This window comes from Typha angustifolia, chromosome 9 (genome assembly GCF_048772165.1).
Source record: "Typha angustifolia cultivar Huaian chromosome 9, ASM4877216v1, whole genome shotgun sequence".
Classification (NCBI taxonomy): domain Eukaryota; kingdom Viridiplantae; phylum Streptophyta; class Magnoliopsida; order Poales; family Typhaceae; genus Typha; species Typha angustifolia.
In genome coordinates, this window is record NC_133247.1 from 1,560,615 (window position 1) to 1,580,920 (window position 20,306).

Below are 20,306 nucleotides of genomic sequence, written 5' to 3' on the forward strand. Positions count from 1 at the left end.
TCTTTTTTTTTGTCCTTTTTCTCCAACTTGTCAGGAATAAATGATATTTTGCCAAAATGTAGAGTACTGACTACTGACAATATTATTATGAACCAATAGCTTCGAAGAAAAGTCCTCTTGTCCCTACAAGGAGGGTGACTAGTATGAACACGCCAACCTTTTGTCAACGTTTTTAAACGGTTTCGGCACTACTCGGATGACTAACTCAAATTGTTCAATTATTTCGCTTTCATCTGACTGCATTCAAATAAATGAGAACCTCATGTAAACATGCATTTTTTTTTAAAAAAAAAAAAATTCAACGGACCGTATGATCCTTCTTCAGCTTTTCTGATATGGAATTTTCTTAGAACATAATGCAAAATAATAATAATAATAATAATAATATTTTATAATTTGTCATGTAGAGTACTGATGACTTTGAACTCATGAGATATATTGCAACTTTGCTTCTTATTGAAAGGCGAAAGGAGAACCAAGAGGCGATAACAAGAGCTGTAAAGTTGAAAAATATGTGGATTTCTTTATAATCATTTATTTACATTTGTACAAGATCGGCAAACTGTAATGGTAACACAATATCTTTAAAAAACGACAGACTACTGCACTTGAGCACTACAATTTATTTTAGGATGTGCAGCACATATGCACTTTGAACTGAAAGATAACGATTTCCCTTTCATTGCTGAAAGCTATCGATCATCAACATAATTTCCCTATTTCTTATGCTGATTAGCCCACACTTTACAAGAAAATTGAGCCACTATTTGTATCATTACAATAAAATCCTTCCCAGAACTGCTGTCTTTAGCCTCCTCATCAGCTCCTTACTGCAAATATTTATCACTCTTGGCATCAGAAACTTAGTTGACCACTAAAAAGTACAAAAATTGCTTAGAGTTCACATACCTTATGAGTTGCCTGTCAGTCGCAGAGGTAGAAAGGAATCCTCTATTCTCTTCTGCTCTTCTAAGGAGGTATGGAATCACCTGGTCTACTGGCCCAAATGGCAGGTACTTGTTCACCTGAAACCCAGCATTACTAAGTCCTAGAGAAAGCCCATCTGCCATTCCTTTCAGCTGAGCAAACTGCAGCTTCTGGTCTTCCTTAGCGATGCCCAATTCTTCAGCTTTCGCCGCAGCGATTTGTCCTGCAACACCACCAATGTAGTTCAAGCATTAAGAATCAACATATAGACGTCTCAGGACCAATAAAACACAGAGTCTGAATGCGAGTGCTGCACATTTACCAGATTTAACATTGTGAGTAGCCAGCACCACTGCTCCAGATCCCTGTCTAACCTTCTCCAGTAGGAATGATGCACAATCATTATAACAACTATGAGTCTCTTGAATGCTCCTATGGATGGGAGAAGGCACGCCCAGAGAAGAAGCTAACTGAGTCTCCCTTGTCAAGTAAGCACCTCTCACTAGCTTAATTCCAATGGACATCCCTTCCATTTCTGCAGCTTGGACCATCTTCACCAGCCTCTCCTTTGCATCCCTCAAGTATGCCTGAAGTGTCCCATAAACAAGAGGCTGTTCTCTATTGAATTGCAGAGCGGCCAAATATGTGAAGTAGTCTATTGCAGGCTGCACAGACGCATACTCTGCATCAACAAGCAGCATCAGATTGGCTTCGGCACATTGTTTACAGAGCTGTGTCAGTCTCTGGTGAGCTAATCCGAGCTCATGCTCTTCTGCATCTGTTAAAGGCTCTGGCATAGAAGGGGTGAGGTAGAGAGGGCTTGAGCTGGAGAGGATAGGAAAAGAGTTTGCCTTCCATGGAAGATCAAATGATGGGTCTTTTTCATTCCATCTCAATAGATCACTCATCTTTTCAAGCAATGAAATTGGGCAGAGTGCTGTAATCTTTATGCACACACTAGCCTGATAAATTGTAACATTGAATCACTACCATAAACTGGCAATTTATTACCAAAGTATAGAAGGAAAAAAAAGAAGAAGAAGAAATTGCTGAGCTATTACCAAAGTTCTGAACAGGGAAAAAAAAAACCCAATCTAGAGAGAAATCTGGACTAATTAAACTTGTTGGTTGCTTAATATGATCCGGAACAAATTAAACAAATTAATTAAAATGTTTTACTTCAAGTTGCATAGACACACACGACCCACCAACCACCCACCACCACAACACCCCCCCTAGCCCCCCAAATCGTCCTATCTTATCTTGCATTCTTAAATTCCATTAAAGAAATCCACAGAGAAATTAAATTATGGAAATCCCTCCCTTCCAACAAGGATGAGAAGAAGACTTTTTCTAACCACGTCTATAATACGAACATCCAAAATACGCATCTCCAAACGGACCTACGGCCACGTGGCACTACACCAAGCGCCAAACCGGTATCTTACTACCAATTCTACGATACCACAAAACCCCACCATCCAATTAGAACCTCCCAGATTCCCTTGTCCCACGAGATTCCAGCGTTTCTGGAAAAGAATAGGAATCTTTGAATGTAGAGCCTTATTTATATTCATGTCAATTTACGCTGTTTGCAAATCACTCCTGTCATTTTTATGGAACGAGCAAAGAGAAATAAATCCGATGGTTAAAGTTTTTAGAGTCTAAAACGTTAAGCAGGGTGTTAAATTGCAAATTTTGTAAAACATGGGATCCGCTACAAATCCCGGAGCACATAAGTAGGACGCGTGTCACTCACCGAGGTCGGCGGGAGCTGGGAAGCCATCTGGACCGCCCGTTGGAATCCTGCGAGATTCCGGTCGCACGAAACGCCGTCGTCGGCGTCCTCCATCCCGTAGTCCAAGATCCCCCTCATTCCCCTTCCCCACAACTCCCGAACCGCCTGGCCGACCTCCTCCACCGTCTCCCCCGCGCAAAAGTGCTTGTAGACCGTCGCCCGGACCGCCCGGTTCACCACCTCCCGGCCCACCCGCGATCCCATCACCGCCCTGGATCGCATCACCGCCGTCGCCGTGTCCACCAACGGGTCGAATCCCATCAAGTAGAGATTCCCCAAGGAGGACACCAGCGACCCGGTCCGGACCGAGGAGAAGAGCCGCTCCGTGTCCGGTGCGGACCCGGATCCGGATCCCGACGGGGAGTCCGAGAGCTCCTTATCGGGTACGGTTATGGGTGGGGAGGTGAGGGACGAGAGGTGTCGGGGGAGCGGTCGGTGTAGTTGTTGGTATCGGATTCGGGCGGCGGCGATGGCCATCGGAAATTTCTGGTATCCTTCTTCTTCTTCTTCTTCTTCTTCTTTTTTTAATTTCCTAACTGGACGTTGAGGAATTGGGACCGAGGGAGTTTAAATAGAGGAGCGGAAACGTTTCCTTTCCGTATTGGATGAGAAGCTGACTCACGTGTGACAAAGCTTTGGGGAGAAGAGTGTCTTGACCTTGATTTCGCCTAGGAGGATATGTACCAAAGAATTTATAATTTAATAGGCTTTTTGACACATATACCCTTTTACAATCCTTTATTTCATTATATACCGTCATGTAAATTATATATACCAAGTAATCCTTACACCCTGGTTGGAAAGCCGAGACTATTTGAAATCATTCGTTAATAAGATTCCAATTCATTTAGGGGGAATTAAGCGGATCTCAGTATTTATTTGTCACTTAAGTTCACCATTTAAAATCTGAAAATTAACTCTTATTCTGTTACATTTAGGGGTGAAAACGGTTGGATTAACTCCGACCTGACCAGCTATCCAATCCGACTGGGATCGAATTCGGATAAAAAATTTCTATCTGATTCGGATATGGAATCGGATATAGATAGAATTTTTAAAAAAAATTCGGATAAAGATTCGGATATGGGTCGGATATATTTTTCGGATTCGGATACAGAATCGGATATGGATAGAATTTTTAAAAAAGATTCGGATATGAGTCGGATATATTTTTCGGATTCGATACAGAATCGGATATGGATAGAATTTTTGAAAAAAATTCGGATACAGATTCGGATATGGGTCGAATATATTTTTCGGATTCGGATACGGATATCGGATATCCGCATATTTTTTTAAATGATTTATAGTTTTTAATTTGATTATTTAAATAGTAAATATTAATATTGTTATTAATAATATGTTATATATTATTTATAGAGATTAATTTCTCTAATTTCATATATTTGACATACAAAAAAATTATTTGTTGTAAAACTCTTAATAATTTTATGTTAATTATATCTAAATAAAATATTATAATTATTTTAAATTCTATTAATATCCTTTTAAGATCCGATCTTCTATCCGAAAATTATCTGTATCCGTTTATTTAATATCTGATTTTATATTTTGCTATCCGTCCAATATCCCTATCCGGACTAAAAATATGGATTCAGATATTAGTTGAGCACTATCCGATCCGTTTTCACCCCTAGTTACATTGATATTATCTTTCTTTCCAAAAGAAAAGATAAAAATTGCCTCATTCCAAACAATAGAATTTACTTTTAAATAATTCAATTGAATTTCATCTAGAGTTGATTCCAAACAAACCTTTAGCTTTTGCATGCCCCCCTTAAAACTAAAATTCACTTCATTTAATAATAAAGAGCTACAAGCCTGCAAGCACTCACTTGTGTGCTTACTTTTATCTTAACTATGGACATTATTATCTTTTTTATTATTATTAAATAATTTAAATTTAAATTTGTAATTGTCAAAAAAAAAAAAAAGACTTTTGAGGGGGCAAAATCCATGGATTTGAGAAGTATATATATATATATATATATATATATATATATATATATATAAATTGAGAGGATATGATCGAGAAATCGTGGCTTTACAATGGAACAAATTCTTGAAAGGTACCTTACTTTTGGTTGGATTCAGCAAAGTGATTGATTGTGCCATATAACTATAGCTCAATTGTGGGAATAAAGTTCTTCGCATCATTTATAAAGACATCATAATTCGAAATTGCGCACTAAACTTGCTAATCTCCTTAAGTAATCTTCTCGCAATCGATTAAAGGAAACGACTGGGCAAATTTATTCAACAAAGAAAAGATCTTTGAAACATTCAAGCGACATCCAACAACCACGCATGAACGAGACTGTATATATGGATGACATTTATCACTAAGTGGGAGGGTCAGTTCTGGCATGAAAGGGTCGGTCAGTCATGCAAATTGCAATCGAAGCCCTACTTTTGAACAGCATAAGTCCAGGTTGGAATGCAAAACAACAATAGAAGACCTACCAAGATGGGTTAGATTGTTTTGAGATTTGATACAAAACAAGTTAGTACAAAAAGGTTCAAGCTGCCTTTCTTGATTCACGTTAGTGATGCTATCTTCCTAATACTTTCCATCACTAGAAGTCTAGAACTGCAATTGATCTACAGACTATTGAGGTCTATGGCTACAACTATCCGCGAGTCAGGTCGATATCAATATGGCTTGGTCTAATCTCCATTTGCCTCACATCAGACCATTCCCTCATTGCCACAGAAGGTGAGGGGCTTTGATTGGAAAATGTAATGCCTGGTGTGGTCGTATTATCACCCCCGGAAAATTCAGATTTGGATTCTGGTTCCTGGCTACTTTTGTCTTTGTTCTTTGTTTTTGTTCCACCATATAGAAAGCTTCCAACAATCACCTACCAAGGATAATATTTTTTAACTTACAACTTCAAGAGCCACAAGCACCTATTATATGTAGCTATAATTCTCAAATTAGATGGTAAAGAAAACAAAATAGCACAGCAAATAATGGTAATACACAATACCTGGACAGCCGTTGCAGCTATAAGCAATCCACCAACGCCACCACCAAATACACGGCCATCATGATTGGAGAGGGAGATGCTTAAACCCCCTGTGCGACTATGCGAGCCACCATCTTCAGACAACAAATAAGAGCCAGACAGGCAAAGGATTTCAAAACGACCCTGCACAAGTAATATTCTTCTTGAGATCCAAACAAGTCAAATTAGAATCCATGAATATAAAATGCCATTTACCTGTATGAAAGGATCTAGAAAATATATTGATTTAATGACGGTAAGAATTTCAGGTTTCAAGAAAGTGAAAACCAATTCGAGAAATATAGCAACGCAAAATTTGCTTTAGGATTTAATCAAATAATAAAGTTGGAATGCCAACTAATAATTTTAATTTGCACGGTACATTAGCGAAAGACCAAGAAATTGTTTAGGCATTTCGACACCTATGTATTCAACATGTAGATTACGATTACATCATGGCTGACATCATATTATGCATTTAAATAGTCAAGATCCCATCCTTCCACATTGTCATGAGAAAATCCTATTACATTATTGTGAACCGTATTAAAAGGACAAGGTTCACAAAAATTAGGCTTCTTATATCTTTTGTTTAACTGAACATTGGCCATGCATCTACCGAATTACTAATATGAAAAGAGAAGGTTTCTTATTTATGCAAATGTAAGACCTCCAGGGACAAATGCAATTTATCCATTTACTCAATTAAGGACCTCCATTTGTTGGAAGCCTAGAATAGCATGTAATGTACAATAAATTGATTCTAACATTGAAAATTTAGGTGCGACAAAAAGGATGGTTATAGTAGAAAGCACTCAAAGCAGGATTCTTTGGTACACAAAATAGCAGAACAAGTCCAACCTCATAAGTAACAATGCCAGAAGACGTTGCAGGCTGGCGGAGAGTCACTGTGGAGACAGCACCATTTGCTGAGATAATACAGATAGCCCTGGGACCCTGTTGTGCAAATGACATTATCTTTGATGCGATATCCTGCATGGAAAATTAAGATAACCTAAGCTATCAATATGTTGTCAAAGAAGAAAAAGATTAGTGAAAAATCAAGAATGCAAGAACCATAAGTTAGTTTCAAGAATGCAAGAACCATCTGAAAGTTCCTTTGTAGACAATACATAAACAAGTTATCACTAATTCCATATAATATTGGCGCTGGAATAGGAACTACTAAAAAATTAATCCACATGGCACTGAAGAACCATAGTTGAATTGAAATAACTATCTCACTCACATGCTGTCGTTCTTCCGACTTCTAACTACCTTTGGTGTAATGAAATTAACACTCCAACTCAAGAAAAATAAATGATGCAAGTCATACCTCTCCTTCTGCAATTCTGATGACATGCGGGGTAAACCCCGTTCCAGCTGAACCAGCGACCCATTCCCCTGTGTTCGAACACTAATTAAGGAAGCTACACAATTTCATTTGAATAATCGATGTTCAGGGTGATTCATGTTCTAAAGAAGTGAACGGAAAGAAGTTTGAATTAACAAAATGCAAGAGATAAATTTGATGAAGAAGAGCCATGGAACAAAAGAAGTTATTGTCTTTTAAGGATTTTTTTTTTCTGTTCTCTGAACGATAAGATCTTTTTCAAGCATCAGAAATTATCTGAGTCGAGTAGTCGCTGGTATCAAAAGAAAATTAATGCTTTCAAAATATTCAAGTTTTAAATGAAGAAACTAGAAATCAAACATAAGGTTAAATTTGTAGTTAATAACTCACCGAACAATGCCAATTGCTGCTTCCTCCCCGTTCCGGGCGGCCGCCCTCTCCCCCGTTTCTGACCCGAAGCCGACCCGGAACCCGACGCCATCCTCGGCGGCGCCGAAGACGAGATCGGCGGCAACGCCAACGCCGCCGACCCATCCGGCGCATATTTCCGAGGCCTTCCCCTCTTCTTCTTCACCATCTCCCCAGGCCCCACCGCCGCGGGGGCCACGTCCCCCCTACTGCCTTGGGCAGCGACCAATGGCAGATTCGGAGCCTCGAAATGGAACTCCGACCCTACCGGCCCGGTTCCGGTGCCGCCGCCGGAGCAATGCATGGCCAAGCTCATTCCAGGGTTGGGCATCGACCGGATGACCGGAGACGGGCCGCGCAAGCTGGGCGAGGAACCGGCTCCGCCGGGGGCGATCGCTCTCTGCACGAAGTACGAGGCGGGTGACGACATCGCGAAGCTTCGGGTGTAATTCCAAACCCTAAGCAGAGAAAATTAAAGAGGAGGACGAGAAGGTAAAATAGTGTTTTTCTAGGTCAAAATAAACCATCAAAGAGAGCTGCAGTCCAAGGTCGAATAAGACCAAAGGAAACAACACGCTTCCTTTACTCCGCTTGTCTGATCTCTTTAAATGCAAGGTCTAATCTTGGAGGTTCTTTTGTGAGGTAAAAATGGCAGGAATACGAACTGCGCTTGCAGGTCGAAAGAATGTGGTTAGAAGACAAAATGTTACGTCGAAAACCCTAGAAATCCTTTCTCCCTCCTCCCTCGAACTCCGTTCTCAAGAAATGGCTCAACGGTACGCCAAAAAACCCAAGAAATCCCTCTCTCTCTCTCGAGCTCCGTTCTCAAGAAATGGCTCTGTTGTTTAAGGTGCTGATATAGCCGCTAACCACTGCCAGAGAAGAGAGGAGAGCTTTAGCATTAATCCTAAATATATATTAAATGCTTTGTAAATAAAACACAGGAATATACAATGGGATTAAGATCTTCCCTGTTAGCTTCCTAACAGCATTCACCAAAGTAGTGTAGCTAATCGCATATGTGGCCGATTCTGATGGGCCCACTTGTCAAGTACAAGGAACCGCGCCATCACGTGATCTCCATCACCGCAGAGTTGGAATACAGCTGGATTAAGTGGGTCCGGCCGAGATTTTTCGGAGCTTTTGGTTGAAGAATATAGAAATATTACAAGGTTAGCTTTATTCTCATTTTTTCAATTCTTATTTTTCGAAGGTGCAAAATGCTAATATACCCGACTCAGATTAGGAAAAAGAAACGAAAATTTCTTCACCATCGCTTTCATGATCGCTCTAGTACAAGAAATGGGCATCAAGTATATAGTTTTCCCTAATCACTTATAATGCAATTCATACGTCATTCTAAATAATAATCCTAGTGTGATATGAGATATAAATGATTCCAAATCGACCTCGAAGCCAAGAGACAAAGATGTCGTGCTTCCGGACTCAACGCTGTCTTGTTTAATGGTGTTCGGAGTTATAGAGAAGAAATGCAAATGGCGAAGGTGCAGACTGTTAATTTCCTCCCGACCAGTTTTGCTACAATTCCTCATGCATGGTAGTAGTAGGCTAATAAATAATACAAATTCTGTAGCTTTAGATATTACTCTACGTGTGTGCGATAAGAGTTTGCAAAAGCAAACAACATAAGAAAGATGCAATAATAGATTGATTTGCTTCTCGTGATCATTATAAATTAATATAAAGATAAGTAATAGAGAAAAAGAGGATAAATTGTCGGTACACCAAGGCATCATTTATCCGTTAGATTTCCTACTTTGTCTTACGAGCCAGCCAGTGAGACGACAAACATACTATCGCAATCAGCCGTACAATGCATTATCACCTTGTAATATGATCAATAAATAAATCCAACTCAGCACGAGAAGACCCACCATCCATTACTTCTCCTCTCACAGCTTCACCTAAATCTCTAGCTCTTTGCTTAATCTCCTTCCCTTCATCATAAACCAAGACCTTATTAATGGCTTCCTCTATATCCTTTGCCGCAACTATTTCCTCTCTTCTATCCCACTCTCTAACCATGACACCAACCTTCAGATACTTGGTCACAAGCAATGCATTCACAGGCTGGTCTGAATGCTCTGGCCATGCAGCAATTGGAACTCCCATGCTAAGACTTTCCATGCAAGAATTCCACCCACAGTGACTCATGAATAAGCCAGTGGATTTGTGAGCTAAGATATCCAACTGTGGAGCCCAATCTCGAATAACTATTCCTCTCCCTTCCACTTCCTTATCGAAGCCAGCAGGCAACTTATAACCCGTCTCCTTTGCCTCCTCCGCGAATATATTGCCTCTATCCGCGCTTCTCAAAACCCAGATAAATCGCTGTCGGCTTTGAACTATTCCGATCGCCAACTGCTCGACCTGGTCCTCCGAGGGGGTCGTCGTGCTTCCGAAGGAGAGATAGAGAACGGACCCATCCGGTTGCTTGTCGAGCCAGTTCAAGCACTCGTGTCTATGACCACCTCCTCGTATCACGACTGGATTTATCGGGCCGATTGCGAATAACTTCTTGCCTTTATAATCCAGCTCTTGGCGTCTCAATTCGAGGAATTCGCCTTCCAATTCCATGCATGTGTTAATAATCATGCCGGACTCCCTTTCGTTATTATCGTGGCTGTTGCGATCCGCGAAGTCCAAGAACTCCTCAGTGATGCAGATATCGTTGGCGGGGAGAACCCAGTCATGGGCTCGTAAAAGTTTTGCAGTGGATTCGCTTATTTGTGGAAAAGTGAGTCCGTATAAGGCGGAGAGGCACTGGAAGTTGTATGACTCGGTATTTGGAAGTGACTCAGCTTCTTTGCCAGCGAACGAAGAAAGTGGGTCATGGACTATTACGAGTCGAGTTGAAGCAGAGGATAGAGTTTGTAACAGAGAGGAAAGAGGAGCTCTGATGTTTATGAATGCTTCAAAGGAAGGAAAGAGATGTGATGGGAATTTGATGATGGAGTTTTGGTCCGGTGGTGGATTGGGATATGGAGGGATAGGGAGGGAGTGGAAGTGGATGGAGTGGAGAGAGGAAGGGTTCCAACCTTGGACGCGAGACTTGGCTTGGAGGACGTGGGTGGGAGTAGATGCGTAGTGGACGGGGAAACCACGGGAGGAGAGGAGGAGGGAGAAGTGGAGGAGTTGGTTGAGGTGGCCTTGGGCTGGGAATGGAACTACCAAGATAGACACCTTCTGTTTTTCCTCCATGCTGATCAATGTTTGGTCTCTCCTCTGTTTTAGGTGAAGGATATATATATAGAGAGAGAGGGGGGGAGAGAGAGAGAGAGAGAGAGAGAGAGAGAGAGAGAGAGAGAGAGAGAGAGAGAGAGTTGACTTGACTGGAGCAGGAGAGAACCCAGTTTTGACTGGAACTACAGAGGCAACTAGGAAGCGGATGGGCTACAGTCAAGGTTGCCAGAATTGTTCTGTAGCCAGGTAGTGTATTTATTGGGTTTTAGATGAGTTCAAACTTATTAACTTGGAGGGTAGTTACATCCACATAAATGTTGCTGATTTCCACTACTGTATAAATCGGAAAGAGAATCTATAAATTAACACCAATGAAAAAGAAAACTGAGTGAAAATTCTAAATAATTTCTTTTGTAGAATTGAAGGTTGAGCCAACCACTACCTAATTGAGTTAAGCACTTACATCATCCATTTATGGAGCTTAACTACCCTCCAAGTTAATAAGTTTGAACTCATCTAAAACCCAATAAACACACTACCTGGCTACAGAACAATTCTGGCAACCTTGACTGTAGCCGATCCGGTTCCTAGTTGCCTCTGTAGTTCCAGTCAAAACTGGCTTCTCCTGCTCCAGTCAAGTCAACTCTCTCTCTCTCTCTCTCTCTCTCTCTCTCTCTCTCTCTCTCTCTCTCTCTCTCTCTCTCTCTCTCTCTCTCTCTCCCTCTCTCTCTCTATATATATATCCTTCACCTAAAACAGAGGAGAGACCAAACATTGATCAGCATGGAGGAAAAACAGAAGGTGTCTATCTTGGTAGTTCCATTCCCAGCCCAAGGCCACCTCAACCAACTCCTCCACTTCTCCCTCCTCCTCTCCTCCCGTGGTTTCCCCGTCCACTACGCATCTACTCCCACCCACGTCCTCCAAGCCAAGTCTCGCGTCCAAGGTTGGAACCCTTCCTCTCTCCACTCCATCCACTTCCACTCCCTCCCTATCCCTCCATTTCCCAATCCACCACCGGACCAAAACTCCATCATCAAATTCCCATCACATCTCTTTCCTGCCTTTAAAGCATTCATAAACATCAGAGCTCCTCTTTCCTCTCTGTTACAAACTCTATCCTCTGCTTCAACTCGACTCGTAATAGTCCATGACCCACTTTCTTCGTTCGCTGGCAAAGAAGCTGAGTCATTACCAAATGCTGAGTCGTACACTTTCCAATGCCTCGCCGCCTTCTACCGACTCACTTTTCCGCAAGTAAGCGAATCCTTTGCAGAGCTTTTACGAGCCCATGACTTGGTTCTCCCTGCACGAGATAGCGTCCGGACTGAGGAGGCCGTGGAATTCGTGAAACGCAGCTACTACGGCAATGAAAAAACTGAGTCCGGCACGATTATAAACACATGCATGAAGTTGGAAGGTGAATTCCTCGAATTGCTACGCCATGAGTCGGATTTTGTTGGCAAGAAGATATTCGCGGTCGGCCCAGTAAATCCTATCGCGATTCCCGAAGGTGGTCATAGACACGAGTGTCTGGATTGGCTCGACAAGCAACCGGTAGGTTCGGTTCTCTATCTCTCCTTCGGAAGCACGACGATGCTCTCTGAGAACGAGGTGGAACAGTTGGCGATCGGACTAGTCCAAAGCCGACAACGATTTATCTGGGTCTTGAAAAGCGCGGATAGAGGCAATATATTCGCGGAGGAGGCAAAGGAGACGAGTTCTAAGTTGCCTCCTGGTTTCGGGAAGGAAGTGGAAGGGAGAGGAATAGTTATTCGAGATTGGGCTCCACAGTTGGATATCTTAGCTCACAAATCCACTGGCTTATTCATGAGTCACTGTGGTTGGAATTCTTGCTTGGAGAGTCTTAGCATGGGAGTGCCAATTGCAGCATGGCCAATGCATTCGGACCAGCCTGTGAATGCATTTTTTGTGACCAAGTATCTGAAGGTTGGAGTTATGGTTCGAGAGTGGGATAGAAGAGAAGAATTAGTTATGGCAAAGGACATAGTGGAGGCCATTAATAAGATCATGGTATATGACGAAGGGAAGGAGATCAAGCAACGGATTAACGCTTTAGGTGAAGCTGTGAGAGCAGCAGTGTCGGATGGTGGGGTTTCTAATACTGCATTGGAATCGTTTATTGCTCATATCACAAGGTGCTAATTATGCCACTAGAGTTGCACACTATTTAAGTGATTATGGCACCATGCTGTACCTTCTTCACGATAATATATAATAACTATGTTCTAAATAAAGGCATGCTTAATTAACTTGAAAATATATACTAGTCTAGCTTTTGTCTACCTCAATGATTGGATTCTATCAGCCCGTCACATGTGAGAGGGCATAGATTCAAACTCTCCCATAGATTTAGGTTTGATATAGTTGGATTTTCCACCATAATATTATTTATACATGTATTGCTTGACTCCATTATGTATGACCTATTTTTGGGAAGGGTTTAAGGTGGAATCTATTTATCTTTTGAGTTAAATATATTTAGACTGTTGTTGAATTTGTATCATTAGAAATTGATTGGTGAAAAAAACACACAGACGCACACACCAAACAATGGACTGTAGCATAGGTGTCGATGATTACCGAATAAAGCACACTTTCAATTCTTAGTATCTATCTCAATTTATTTTACAAATCATATATTTAAGGATATAATAAGAAAATTGGGAAGTTAGGCACACGTAATTAAATCTTCTTAACTAATATACTATTTTTCTTATGTAACGTAATTTTAGAACTGGTACCAAAAAATCGGTATCAAATATAAAAACTATCTATTATAGTTGTTGTATTAAAATTATAATTTTGTTAAAGGTGCATTAAAGTATTTGCCGTCTTTGTTATTATAAATGTGAAGATGAGGTAATGAAAAAGAAGGTAAATAATCGAATCAATCAGTTTTTTTTAGCAACAGCCACCCCACCAGGGTATATTATTCATTTTAACTAAATAATATAGTCTGATAGACAATAAAATGAAGATATAGGTTAGTGCAACAAAAAGAACATTATATCGAGTCTTATGGGCACGTGAAAAATACAAATTGTGTAGCTTCAGATATTATTCTACGTGTGATCAATAAGAGTTTGGAAAAGCAAAGACAAATGAAAGATGTAATAATAAGATTGATTTTCTTCTCGTGATCATTATAAATTAATGTAAAGATAAGGTAATAGAGAAAAAGAGGATAAATTGTCGTTACATCAAGGCATCATTTATCCGTTAGATTTCCTACTTTATTTTCGAGCCAGCCAGTGAGAGGACAAGCATACTAGTGCAATCATCCATAATACAATCTTCTCACCATCCAAAACAAACTTACTGAGTTACTAACTTGTGGCTAGCTAAGCTACATGAAGGGATGATGTATGTGCTTAACTCATGTAGCTTAGATTCTAGTCAAGTATGGTTTCTCCACGTTCATTCACACCAAGACGTGCCGTGTAAAATAAGTCCTCCTTCCACTTTTTACTTGTCAATTATGGGTTTCTTCGCAGCCAGAATGAACTAAATATGATCGCGTGCGGTAAAAACGGGTTTCTTATCGTAATTCATTCACAGTGGGCCTCTTAAGACTCGATATAATGTTCTTTCTGTTGCACTAACCTATATCTTCATTTTTATTGTCTATCAGACTATATGATTTAGTTAAAATGAATAATATAGCCTGGTGGCTGTTGCTAAAAAAAAAACTGATTGATTCGATTATTTATCTTCTTTTTCATTACCTCGTCTTCACATTTATAATAACAAAGAGATATTCTATCGGATAGGGATAATTATATCATTGGTACTGAGGAATTAAAGTTTTGTTAGAATGGTAGTGGATTAGACATCGCCCAGTTCTTATCAGGAATAAGTATAGAAAAGTAAAACACGACGAGAAAGAATCCAGAGACAGAAAAATTTAAACGGTTCATATCCAATGCAAGTTACGTCCACATAAATGATGCTGATTTCCACTACTGTATAAATCGGAAAGAGAATCTATAAATTAACACCAATGAAAAAGAAAACTGAGTGAAAATTCTAAATAATTTCTTTTGTAGAATTGAAGGTTGAGCCAACCACTACCTAATTGAGTTAAGCACTTACATCATCCATTTATGGAGCTTAACTACCCTCCAAGTTAATAAGTTTGAACTCATCTAAAACCCAATAAACACACTACCTGGCTACAGAACAATTCTGGCAACCTTGACTGTAGCCCATCCGCTTCCTAGTTGCCTCTGTAGTTCCAGTCAAAACTGGGTTCTCTCCTGCTCCAGTCAAGTCAACTCTCTCTCTCTCTCTCTCTCTCTCTCTCTCTCTCTCTCTCTCTCTCTCTCTCTATATATATATATATATATATATATATATATATATCCTTCACCTAAAACAGAGGAGAGACCAAACATTGATCAGCATGGAGGAAAAACAGAAGGTGTCTATCTTGGTAGTTCCATTCCCAGCCCAAGGCCACCTCAACCAACTCCTCCATTTCTCCCTCCTCCTCTCCTCCCGTGGCTTCCCGGTCCACTACGCCACCGCTCCCACCCACGTCCTCCAAGCCAAGTCTCGCCTCCAAGGGTGGAACCCTTCCTCTCTCCACGCCATCCACTTCCACTCCCTCCCCATCCCTCCATTTCCCACTCCACCACCAGACCACAACTCCACTATCAAATTCCCATCCCATCTGCAGCCTACGTTTGAAGCCTTCCTGCACATCAGAGCCCCTCTTTCCTCTCTGTTACAAACTCTATCCTCTGCTTCAACTCGACTCGTAATAGTCCATGACTCACTTTCTTCGTTCGCTGGCAAAGAAGCTGAGTCACTTCCAAATACCGAGTCATACAACTTCCAGTGCCTCTCCGCCTTATACGGACTCACTTTTCCACAAATAAGCGAATCCACTGCAAAGCTTTTACGAGCCCATGACTGGGTTCTCCCCGCCAAAGATAGCTGCATCACTGAGGAGTTCTTGGACTTCGCGGATCGCAACAGCCACAACAATAACGAAAGGGACTTTGGCATGATTATTAACACATGCAAGAAGTTGGAAGGCGAATTCCTCGAATTGAGACGCCAAGAGCTGGATTATATAGGCAAGAAGTTATTCGCGATCGGCCCGATAAATCCAGTCGTGATACGAGGAGGTGGTCATAGACACGAGTGCTTGAACTGGCTCGACAAGCAACCGGATGGGTCCGTTCTCTATCTCTCCTTCGGAAGCACGACGACCCCCTCGGAGGACCAGGTCGAGCAGTTGGCGATCGGAATAGTTCAAAGCCGACAGCGATTTATCTGGGTTTTGAGAAGCGCGGATAGAGGCAATATATTCGCGGAGGAGGCAAAGGTGACGGGTTATAAGTTGCCTGCTGGCTTCGATAAGGAAGTGGAAGGGAGAGGAATAGTTATTCGAGATTGGGCTCCACAGTTGGATATCTTAGCTCACAAATCCACTGGCTTATTCATGAGTCACTGTGGGTGGAATTCTTGCATGGAAAGTCTTAGCATGGGAGTGCCAATTGCTGCATGGCCAATGCATTCAGACCAGCCTGTGAATGCATTGTTTGTGACCAAGTATCTGAAGGTTGGTGTTATGGTCAGAGAGTGGGATAGAAGAGAGGAAATAGTTGCGGCAAAGGATATAGAGGAAGCCATTAATAAGGTTTTGGTTTATGATGAAGGGAAGGAGATTAAGCAAAGAGCTAGAGATTTAGGTGATGCTGTGAGAGGAGAAGTAATGGATGGTGGGTCTTCTCGTGCTGAGTTGGATTTATTTATTGATCATATTACAAGGTGATAATGCATTGTATCGATGGTTGGTATTATTATGCATGTTTCAAGACTATTATGCAAAATAATGCCATAATCTCAATGATATTGAGTCTTGTCGAGCCCAAAAAATTTCGAGTTGATATGATTGGTCTATATTAATATATGCAACTTGGAATTAATCTTTTGGGTTAATTGCAATTTGCTCATAGAATTGCTTTACTTCTCTCTACGTTTTCTATCACTAAACAATCTTCTACTAATTACTAATATAGAATCATTAAGTTTTATCCGAATTAATAGTGCTAGTTAAAAAATGGTTGGTGGGCTGTATTTTACCCTTTCTCATCTTTTATGGAGTAAATTAACCTCTCTCATCACACATTAATTAATAAATAAATTAAAATCCATATATAAGCAAATATAAAAAATATATATCTCTTTTTTTTTCTTTGGATATATTATATCTGCTCGCGAACCATACCTTCAATAGTAATTGCAAGCTACCAAACATGACATGTAATGAATGAAGAAAATAAATGTGATTTTCTCCGAATCCTATATTGAAATTATCTAAGAACGAAGGAGAAGGAGTTGGCGGTTGGCATTAAAAGTTTTAAATACTTTGTTAAGAGTGTCTTTCGTTTCACCTTATTAATAAATTAAGTGGTTAAGTATACAAAACAAAAGACTAAGTAAAATTTCTCTTCTTCTTTTTTCACCTTCTCTTCCTCTCCCTCTCTCCTCTCACGAAGAATTTATCAGATAATTGCCAATAAGTTTGCAATGTGATTTTAAGAGAAAAGAATCAAAAAAGATACAGAAAAAAGAAGGCTTTTCGTGCGAAGCGAAAATTGACTACTAGTGTGGCTTGAGAAGAATCATTACTCTATCTTTTATGTGCCATTAAGACTCAATATAATGTTCTGGGAGTTATGCTATTATTTTATGCTAAGTATTGGTTCGTTCAAAGTTATTTGTACATGTCTTTATTTTATGTATTAGATTTGTAGTCATACGGTTAAAATTAACAATACCATAGCTAATTGTTGTTGCTTAAAATAAGAAAATTGGTCGGCTCCACAATTGATATTCTTTCCTATTACATTAACTTCACATTTGGCAATATTGTCACCACGGATGCACTTTCAGCAAAAGAATGAGACCCGTCACCCGTTGTGGTTATTTTGTAATTTGATATTTTTCTATAATTTTTATTTAGTATTTTAATATTATTTTAACTAATAAATATTAATTAGATTATTAAAATATCCAACCATCCTTTCTCTCTTCCTCTCTACACTCCACCAGTTTTTTTTTTAATTTCTCCAACCAACATCTCCTGACTTCGCTATCGACAGCCCACCATCTCTTGTCTCCTCCTCCTCCTCCTCATTTTTTTTATTTCTTCTTCTGTCCAATTTTGTTTTGATCAAGAGTTTGACGTAGAAGACGGAGCAACCCATACATCTCTCACCGACTCTTTGTTGGGCATGATGAGATGGTAAGAATAATAAATAATTTATGTATTTTATAAATTATTTTGTATATTATAATATGGTATTTTTGTTAGCACCATCCAAATTAGCCTAATGTGTTAAATAAAAATTATTGAAAATAAAAAATAGTCGGTACAAAGTTCTTCAAATATATGATTTGTAAAATAGATTGAGATAGATACTAAGAATTGAAAGTGTGCTTTGCTCGGTAATCATTCACACCTACGCTACAGTCTATTGTTTGATGTGTGTGTCTGTGTTTATTTTCACCAATCAATTTCTAACGATACAAATTCAAAAATAGTCCAAATATATTTAACTCAAAAGATAAATAGATTCCACCTTAAACCCTTCCTAAAAATAGGTTATATATAACGAAGTCAAACAATACATGTATAAATAATATTATTGTGGAAAATCCACCTATATCAAACCTAAATCTATGGGAGAATTTGAATCTATGCCCTCTCGCATGTCTTAAGCATGCCATTATTTAGAACATAGTTATTATATATTATCGCGAAGAAGGTACAGCATGGTGCCCTAATCACTTAAACAGTGTGCAACTCTAGTGGCATAATTAGCACCTTGTGATATGAGCAATAAACGATTCCAATGCAGTATTAGAAACCCCACCATCCGACACTGCTGCTCTCACAGCTTCACCTAAAGCGTTAATCCGTTGCTTGATCTCCTTCCCTTCGTCATGTACCATGATCTTATTAATGGCCTCCACTATGTCCTTTGCCATAACTAATTCTTCTCTTCTATCCCACTCTCGAACCATAACTCCAACCTTCAGATACTTGGTCACAAGCAATGCATTCACAGGCTGGTCCGAATGCATTGGCCATGCTGCAATTGGCACTCCCATGCTAAGACTCTCCATGCAAGAATTCCAACCACAGTGACTCATGAATAAGCCAGTGGATTTGTGAGCTAAGATATCCAACTGTGGAGCCCAATCTCGAATAACTATTCCTCTCCCTTCCACTTCCTTCTCGAAACGAGGAGGCAACTTAGAACTCGTCTCCTTTGCCTCCTCCGCGAATATATTGCCTCTATCCGCGCTTTTCAAGACCCAGATAAATCGTTGTCGGCTTTGGACTAGTCCGATCGCCAACTGTTCGACCTCGTTCTCAGAGAGCATCGTCGTGCTTCCGAAGGAGAGATAGAGAACGGAACCTTCTGGTTGCTTGTCGAGCCAATACAGACACTCGTGTCTATGACCACCTTCGGGAATCGCGATAGGATTTACTGGGCCGATCGCGAATATCTTCTTGCCAACAAAACCCGGCTCATGGCGTAGCAATTCGAGGAATTCACCTTCCAACTCCATGCATGTGTTTATAATCGTGCCGGACTCAGTTTTTTCATTGTCGTAGTAGCTGCGTTTCACGAATTCCACGGCCTCCTTAGGCGGGGCACTATCTCGTGCAGGGAGAACCAAGTCATGGGCTCGTAAAAGCTCTGCAAAGGATTCGCTTACTTGCGGAGAAGTGAGTCGGAAGAAGGCGGCGAGGCATTGGAAAGTGTACGACTCAGCATTTGGTAATGACTCAGCTTCTTTGCCAGCGAACGAAGAAAGTGGGTCATGGACTATTACGAGTCGAGTTGAAGCAGAGGATAGAGTTTGTAACAGAGAGGAAAGAGGAGCTCTGATGTTTATGAATGCTTCAAAGGAAGGAAAGAGATGTGATGGGAATTTGATGATGGAGTTTTGGTCCGGTGGTGGATTGGGAAATGGAGGGATAGGGAGGGAGTGGAAGTGGATGGAGTGGAGAGAGGAAGGGTTCCAACCTTGGACGCGAGACTTGGCTTGGAGGACGTGGGTGGGAGTAGATGCGTAGTGGACGGGGAAACCACGGGAGGAGAGGAGGAGGGAGAAGTGGAGGAGTTGGTTGAGGTGGCCTTGGGCTGGGAATGGAACTACCAAGATAGACACCTTCTGTTTTTCCTCCATGCTGATCAATGTTTGGTCTCTCCTCTGTTTTAGGTGAAGGATATATATATATATATAGAGAGAGAGAGAGAGAGAGAGAGAGAGAGAGAGAGAGAGAGAGAGAGAGAGAGAGAGAGAGAGAGAGAGAGAGAGAGAGAGAGAGAGAGAGAGAGAGAGTTGACTTGACTGGAGCAGGAGAGAACCCAGTTTTGACTGGAACTACAGAGGCAACTAGGAAGCGGATGGGCTACAGTCAAGGTTGCCAGAATTGTTCTGTAGCCAGGTAGTGTGTTTATTGGGTTTTAGATGAGTTCAAACTTATTAACTTGGAGGGTAGTTAAGCTCCATAAATGGATGATGTAAGTGC

General features: G+C 40.7%; 6 protein-coding genes across 7 annotated transcripts; 2 read left to right on the forward strand and 4 right to left on the reverse strand.

The window, feature by feature from the left end:
* Positions 1-494: 494 nt before the first annotated feature.
* LOC140767846 (proline dehydrogenase 1, mitochondrial-like) lies at positions 495-3,276 on the reverse strand. Its single transcript, XM_073107916.1, has 4 exons — positions 2,687-3,276; positions 1,250-1,889; positions 910-1,150; positions 495-830 (listed from the first exon to the last, which is right to left on the reverse strand). Exons 1-4 carry the CDS (start codon positions 3,200-3,202, stop codon positions 776-778), a joined length of 1,452 nt encoding a protein of 483 aa, XP_072964017.1. The 5' UTR covers positions 3,203-3,276; the 3' UTR covers positions 495-775.
* Positions 3,277-4,975: 1,699 nt separating this feature from the next.
* Positions 4,976-8,397, reverse strand: LOC140766489 (AT-hook motif nuclear-localized protein 5-like). Of its 2 annotated transcripts, XM_073105860.1 has the most exons (6): positions 8,041-8,397; positions 7,499-7,916; positions 7,091-7,158; positions 6,616-6,747; positions 5,737-5,898; positions 4,976-5,607 (listed from the first exon to the last, which is right to left on the reverse strand). In XM_073105860.1, the coding sequence occupies exons 1-6, from the start codon at positions 8,041-8,043 to the stop codon at positions 5,377-5,379; spliced, it is 1,014 nt and encodes a 337-aa protein (XP_072961961.1). In that variant the 5' UTR covers positions 8,044-8,397; the 3' UTR covers positions 4,976-5,376. The 2 variants fall into 2 exon arrangements, with proteins under 2 accessions (XP_072961961.1, XP_072961960.1); XM_073105859.1 differs by having other exon boundaries at positions 7,499-8,397.
* A 961-nt stretch (positions 8,398-9,358) lies between these two features.
* On the reverse strand, positions 9,359-10,738 carry LOC140766799 (putative cis-zeatin O-glucosyltransferase). Its single transcript, XM_073106454.1, has one exon. The coding sequence runs from the start codon at positions 10,736-10,738 to the stop codon at positions 9,359-9,361; it is 1,380 nt and encodes a 459-aa protein (XP_072962555.1).
* Positions 10,739-11,479: 741 nt separating this feature from the next.
* LOC140766994 (cis-zeatin O-glucosyltransferase 1-like) lies at positions 11,480-12,978 on the forward strand. Its single transcript, XM_073106725.1, has one exon. The coding sequence runs from the start codon at positions 11,504-11,506 to the stop codon at positions 12,884-12,886; it is 1,383 nt and encodes a 460-aa protein (XP_072962826.1). The 5' UTR covers positions 11,480-11,503; the 3' UTR covers positions 12,887-12,978.
* A 2,148-nt stretch (positions 12,979-15,126) lies between these two features.
* Positions 15,127-16,720, forward strand: LOC140767082 (cis-zeatin O-glucosyltransferase 1-like). Its single transcript, XM_073106864.1, has one exon. The coding sequence runs from the start codon at positions 15,147-15,149 to the stop codon at positions 16,524-16,526; it is 1,380 nt and encodes a 459-aa protein (XP_072962965.1). The 5' UTR covers positions 15,127-15,146; the 3' UTR covers positions 16,527-16,720.
* Positions 16,721-18,317: 1,597 nt separating this feature from the next.
* LOC140766953 (cis-zeatin O-glucosyltransferase 1-like) lies at positions 18,318-19,984 on the reverse strand. The gene has a single exon (XM_073106668.1). It carries the CDS (start codon positions 19,958-19,960, stop codon positions 18,578-18,580), a length of 1,383 nt encoding a protein of 460 aa, XP_072962769.1. The 5' UTR covers positions 19,961-19,984; the 3' UTR covers positions 18,318-18,577.
* Positions 19,985-20,306: the final 322 nt, after the last annotated feature.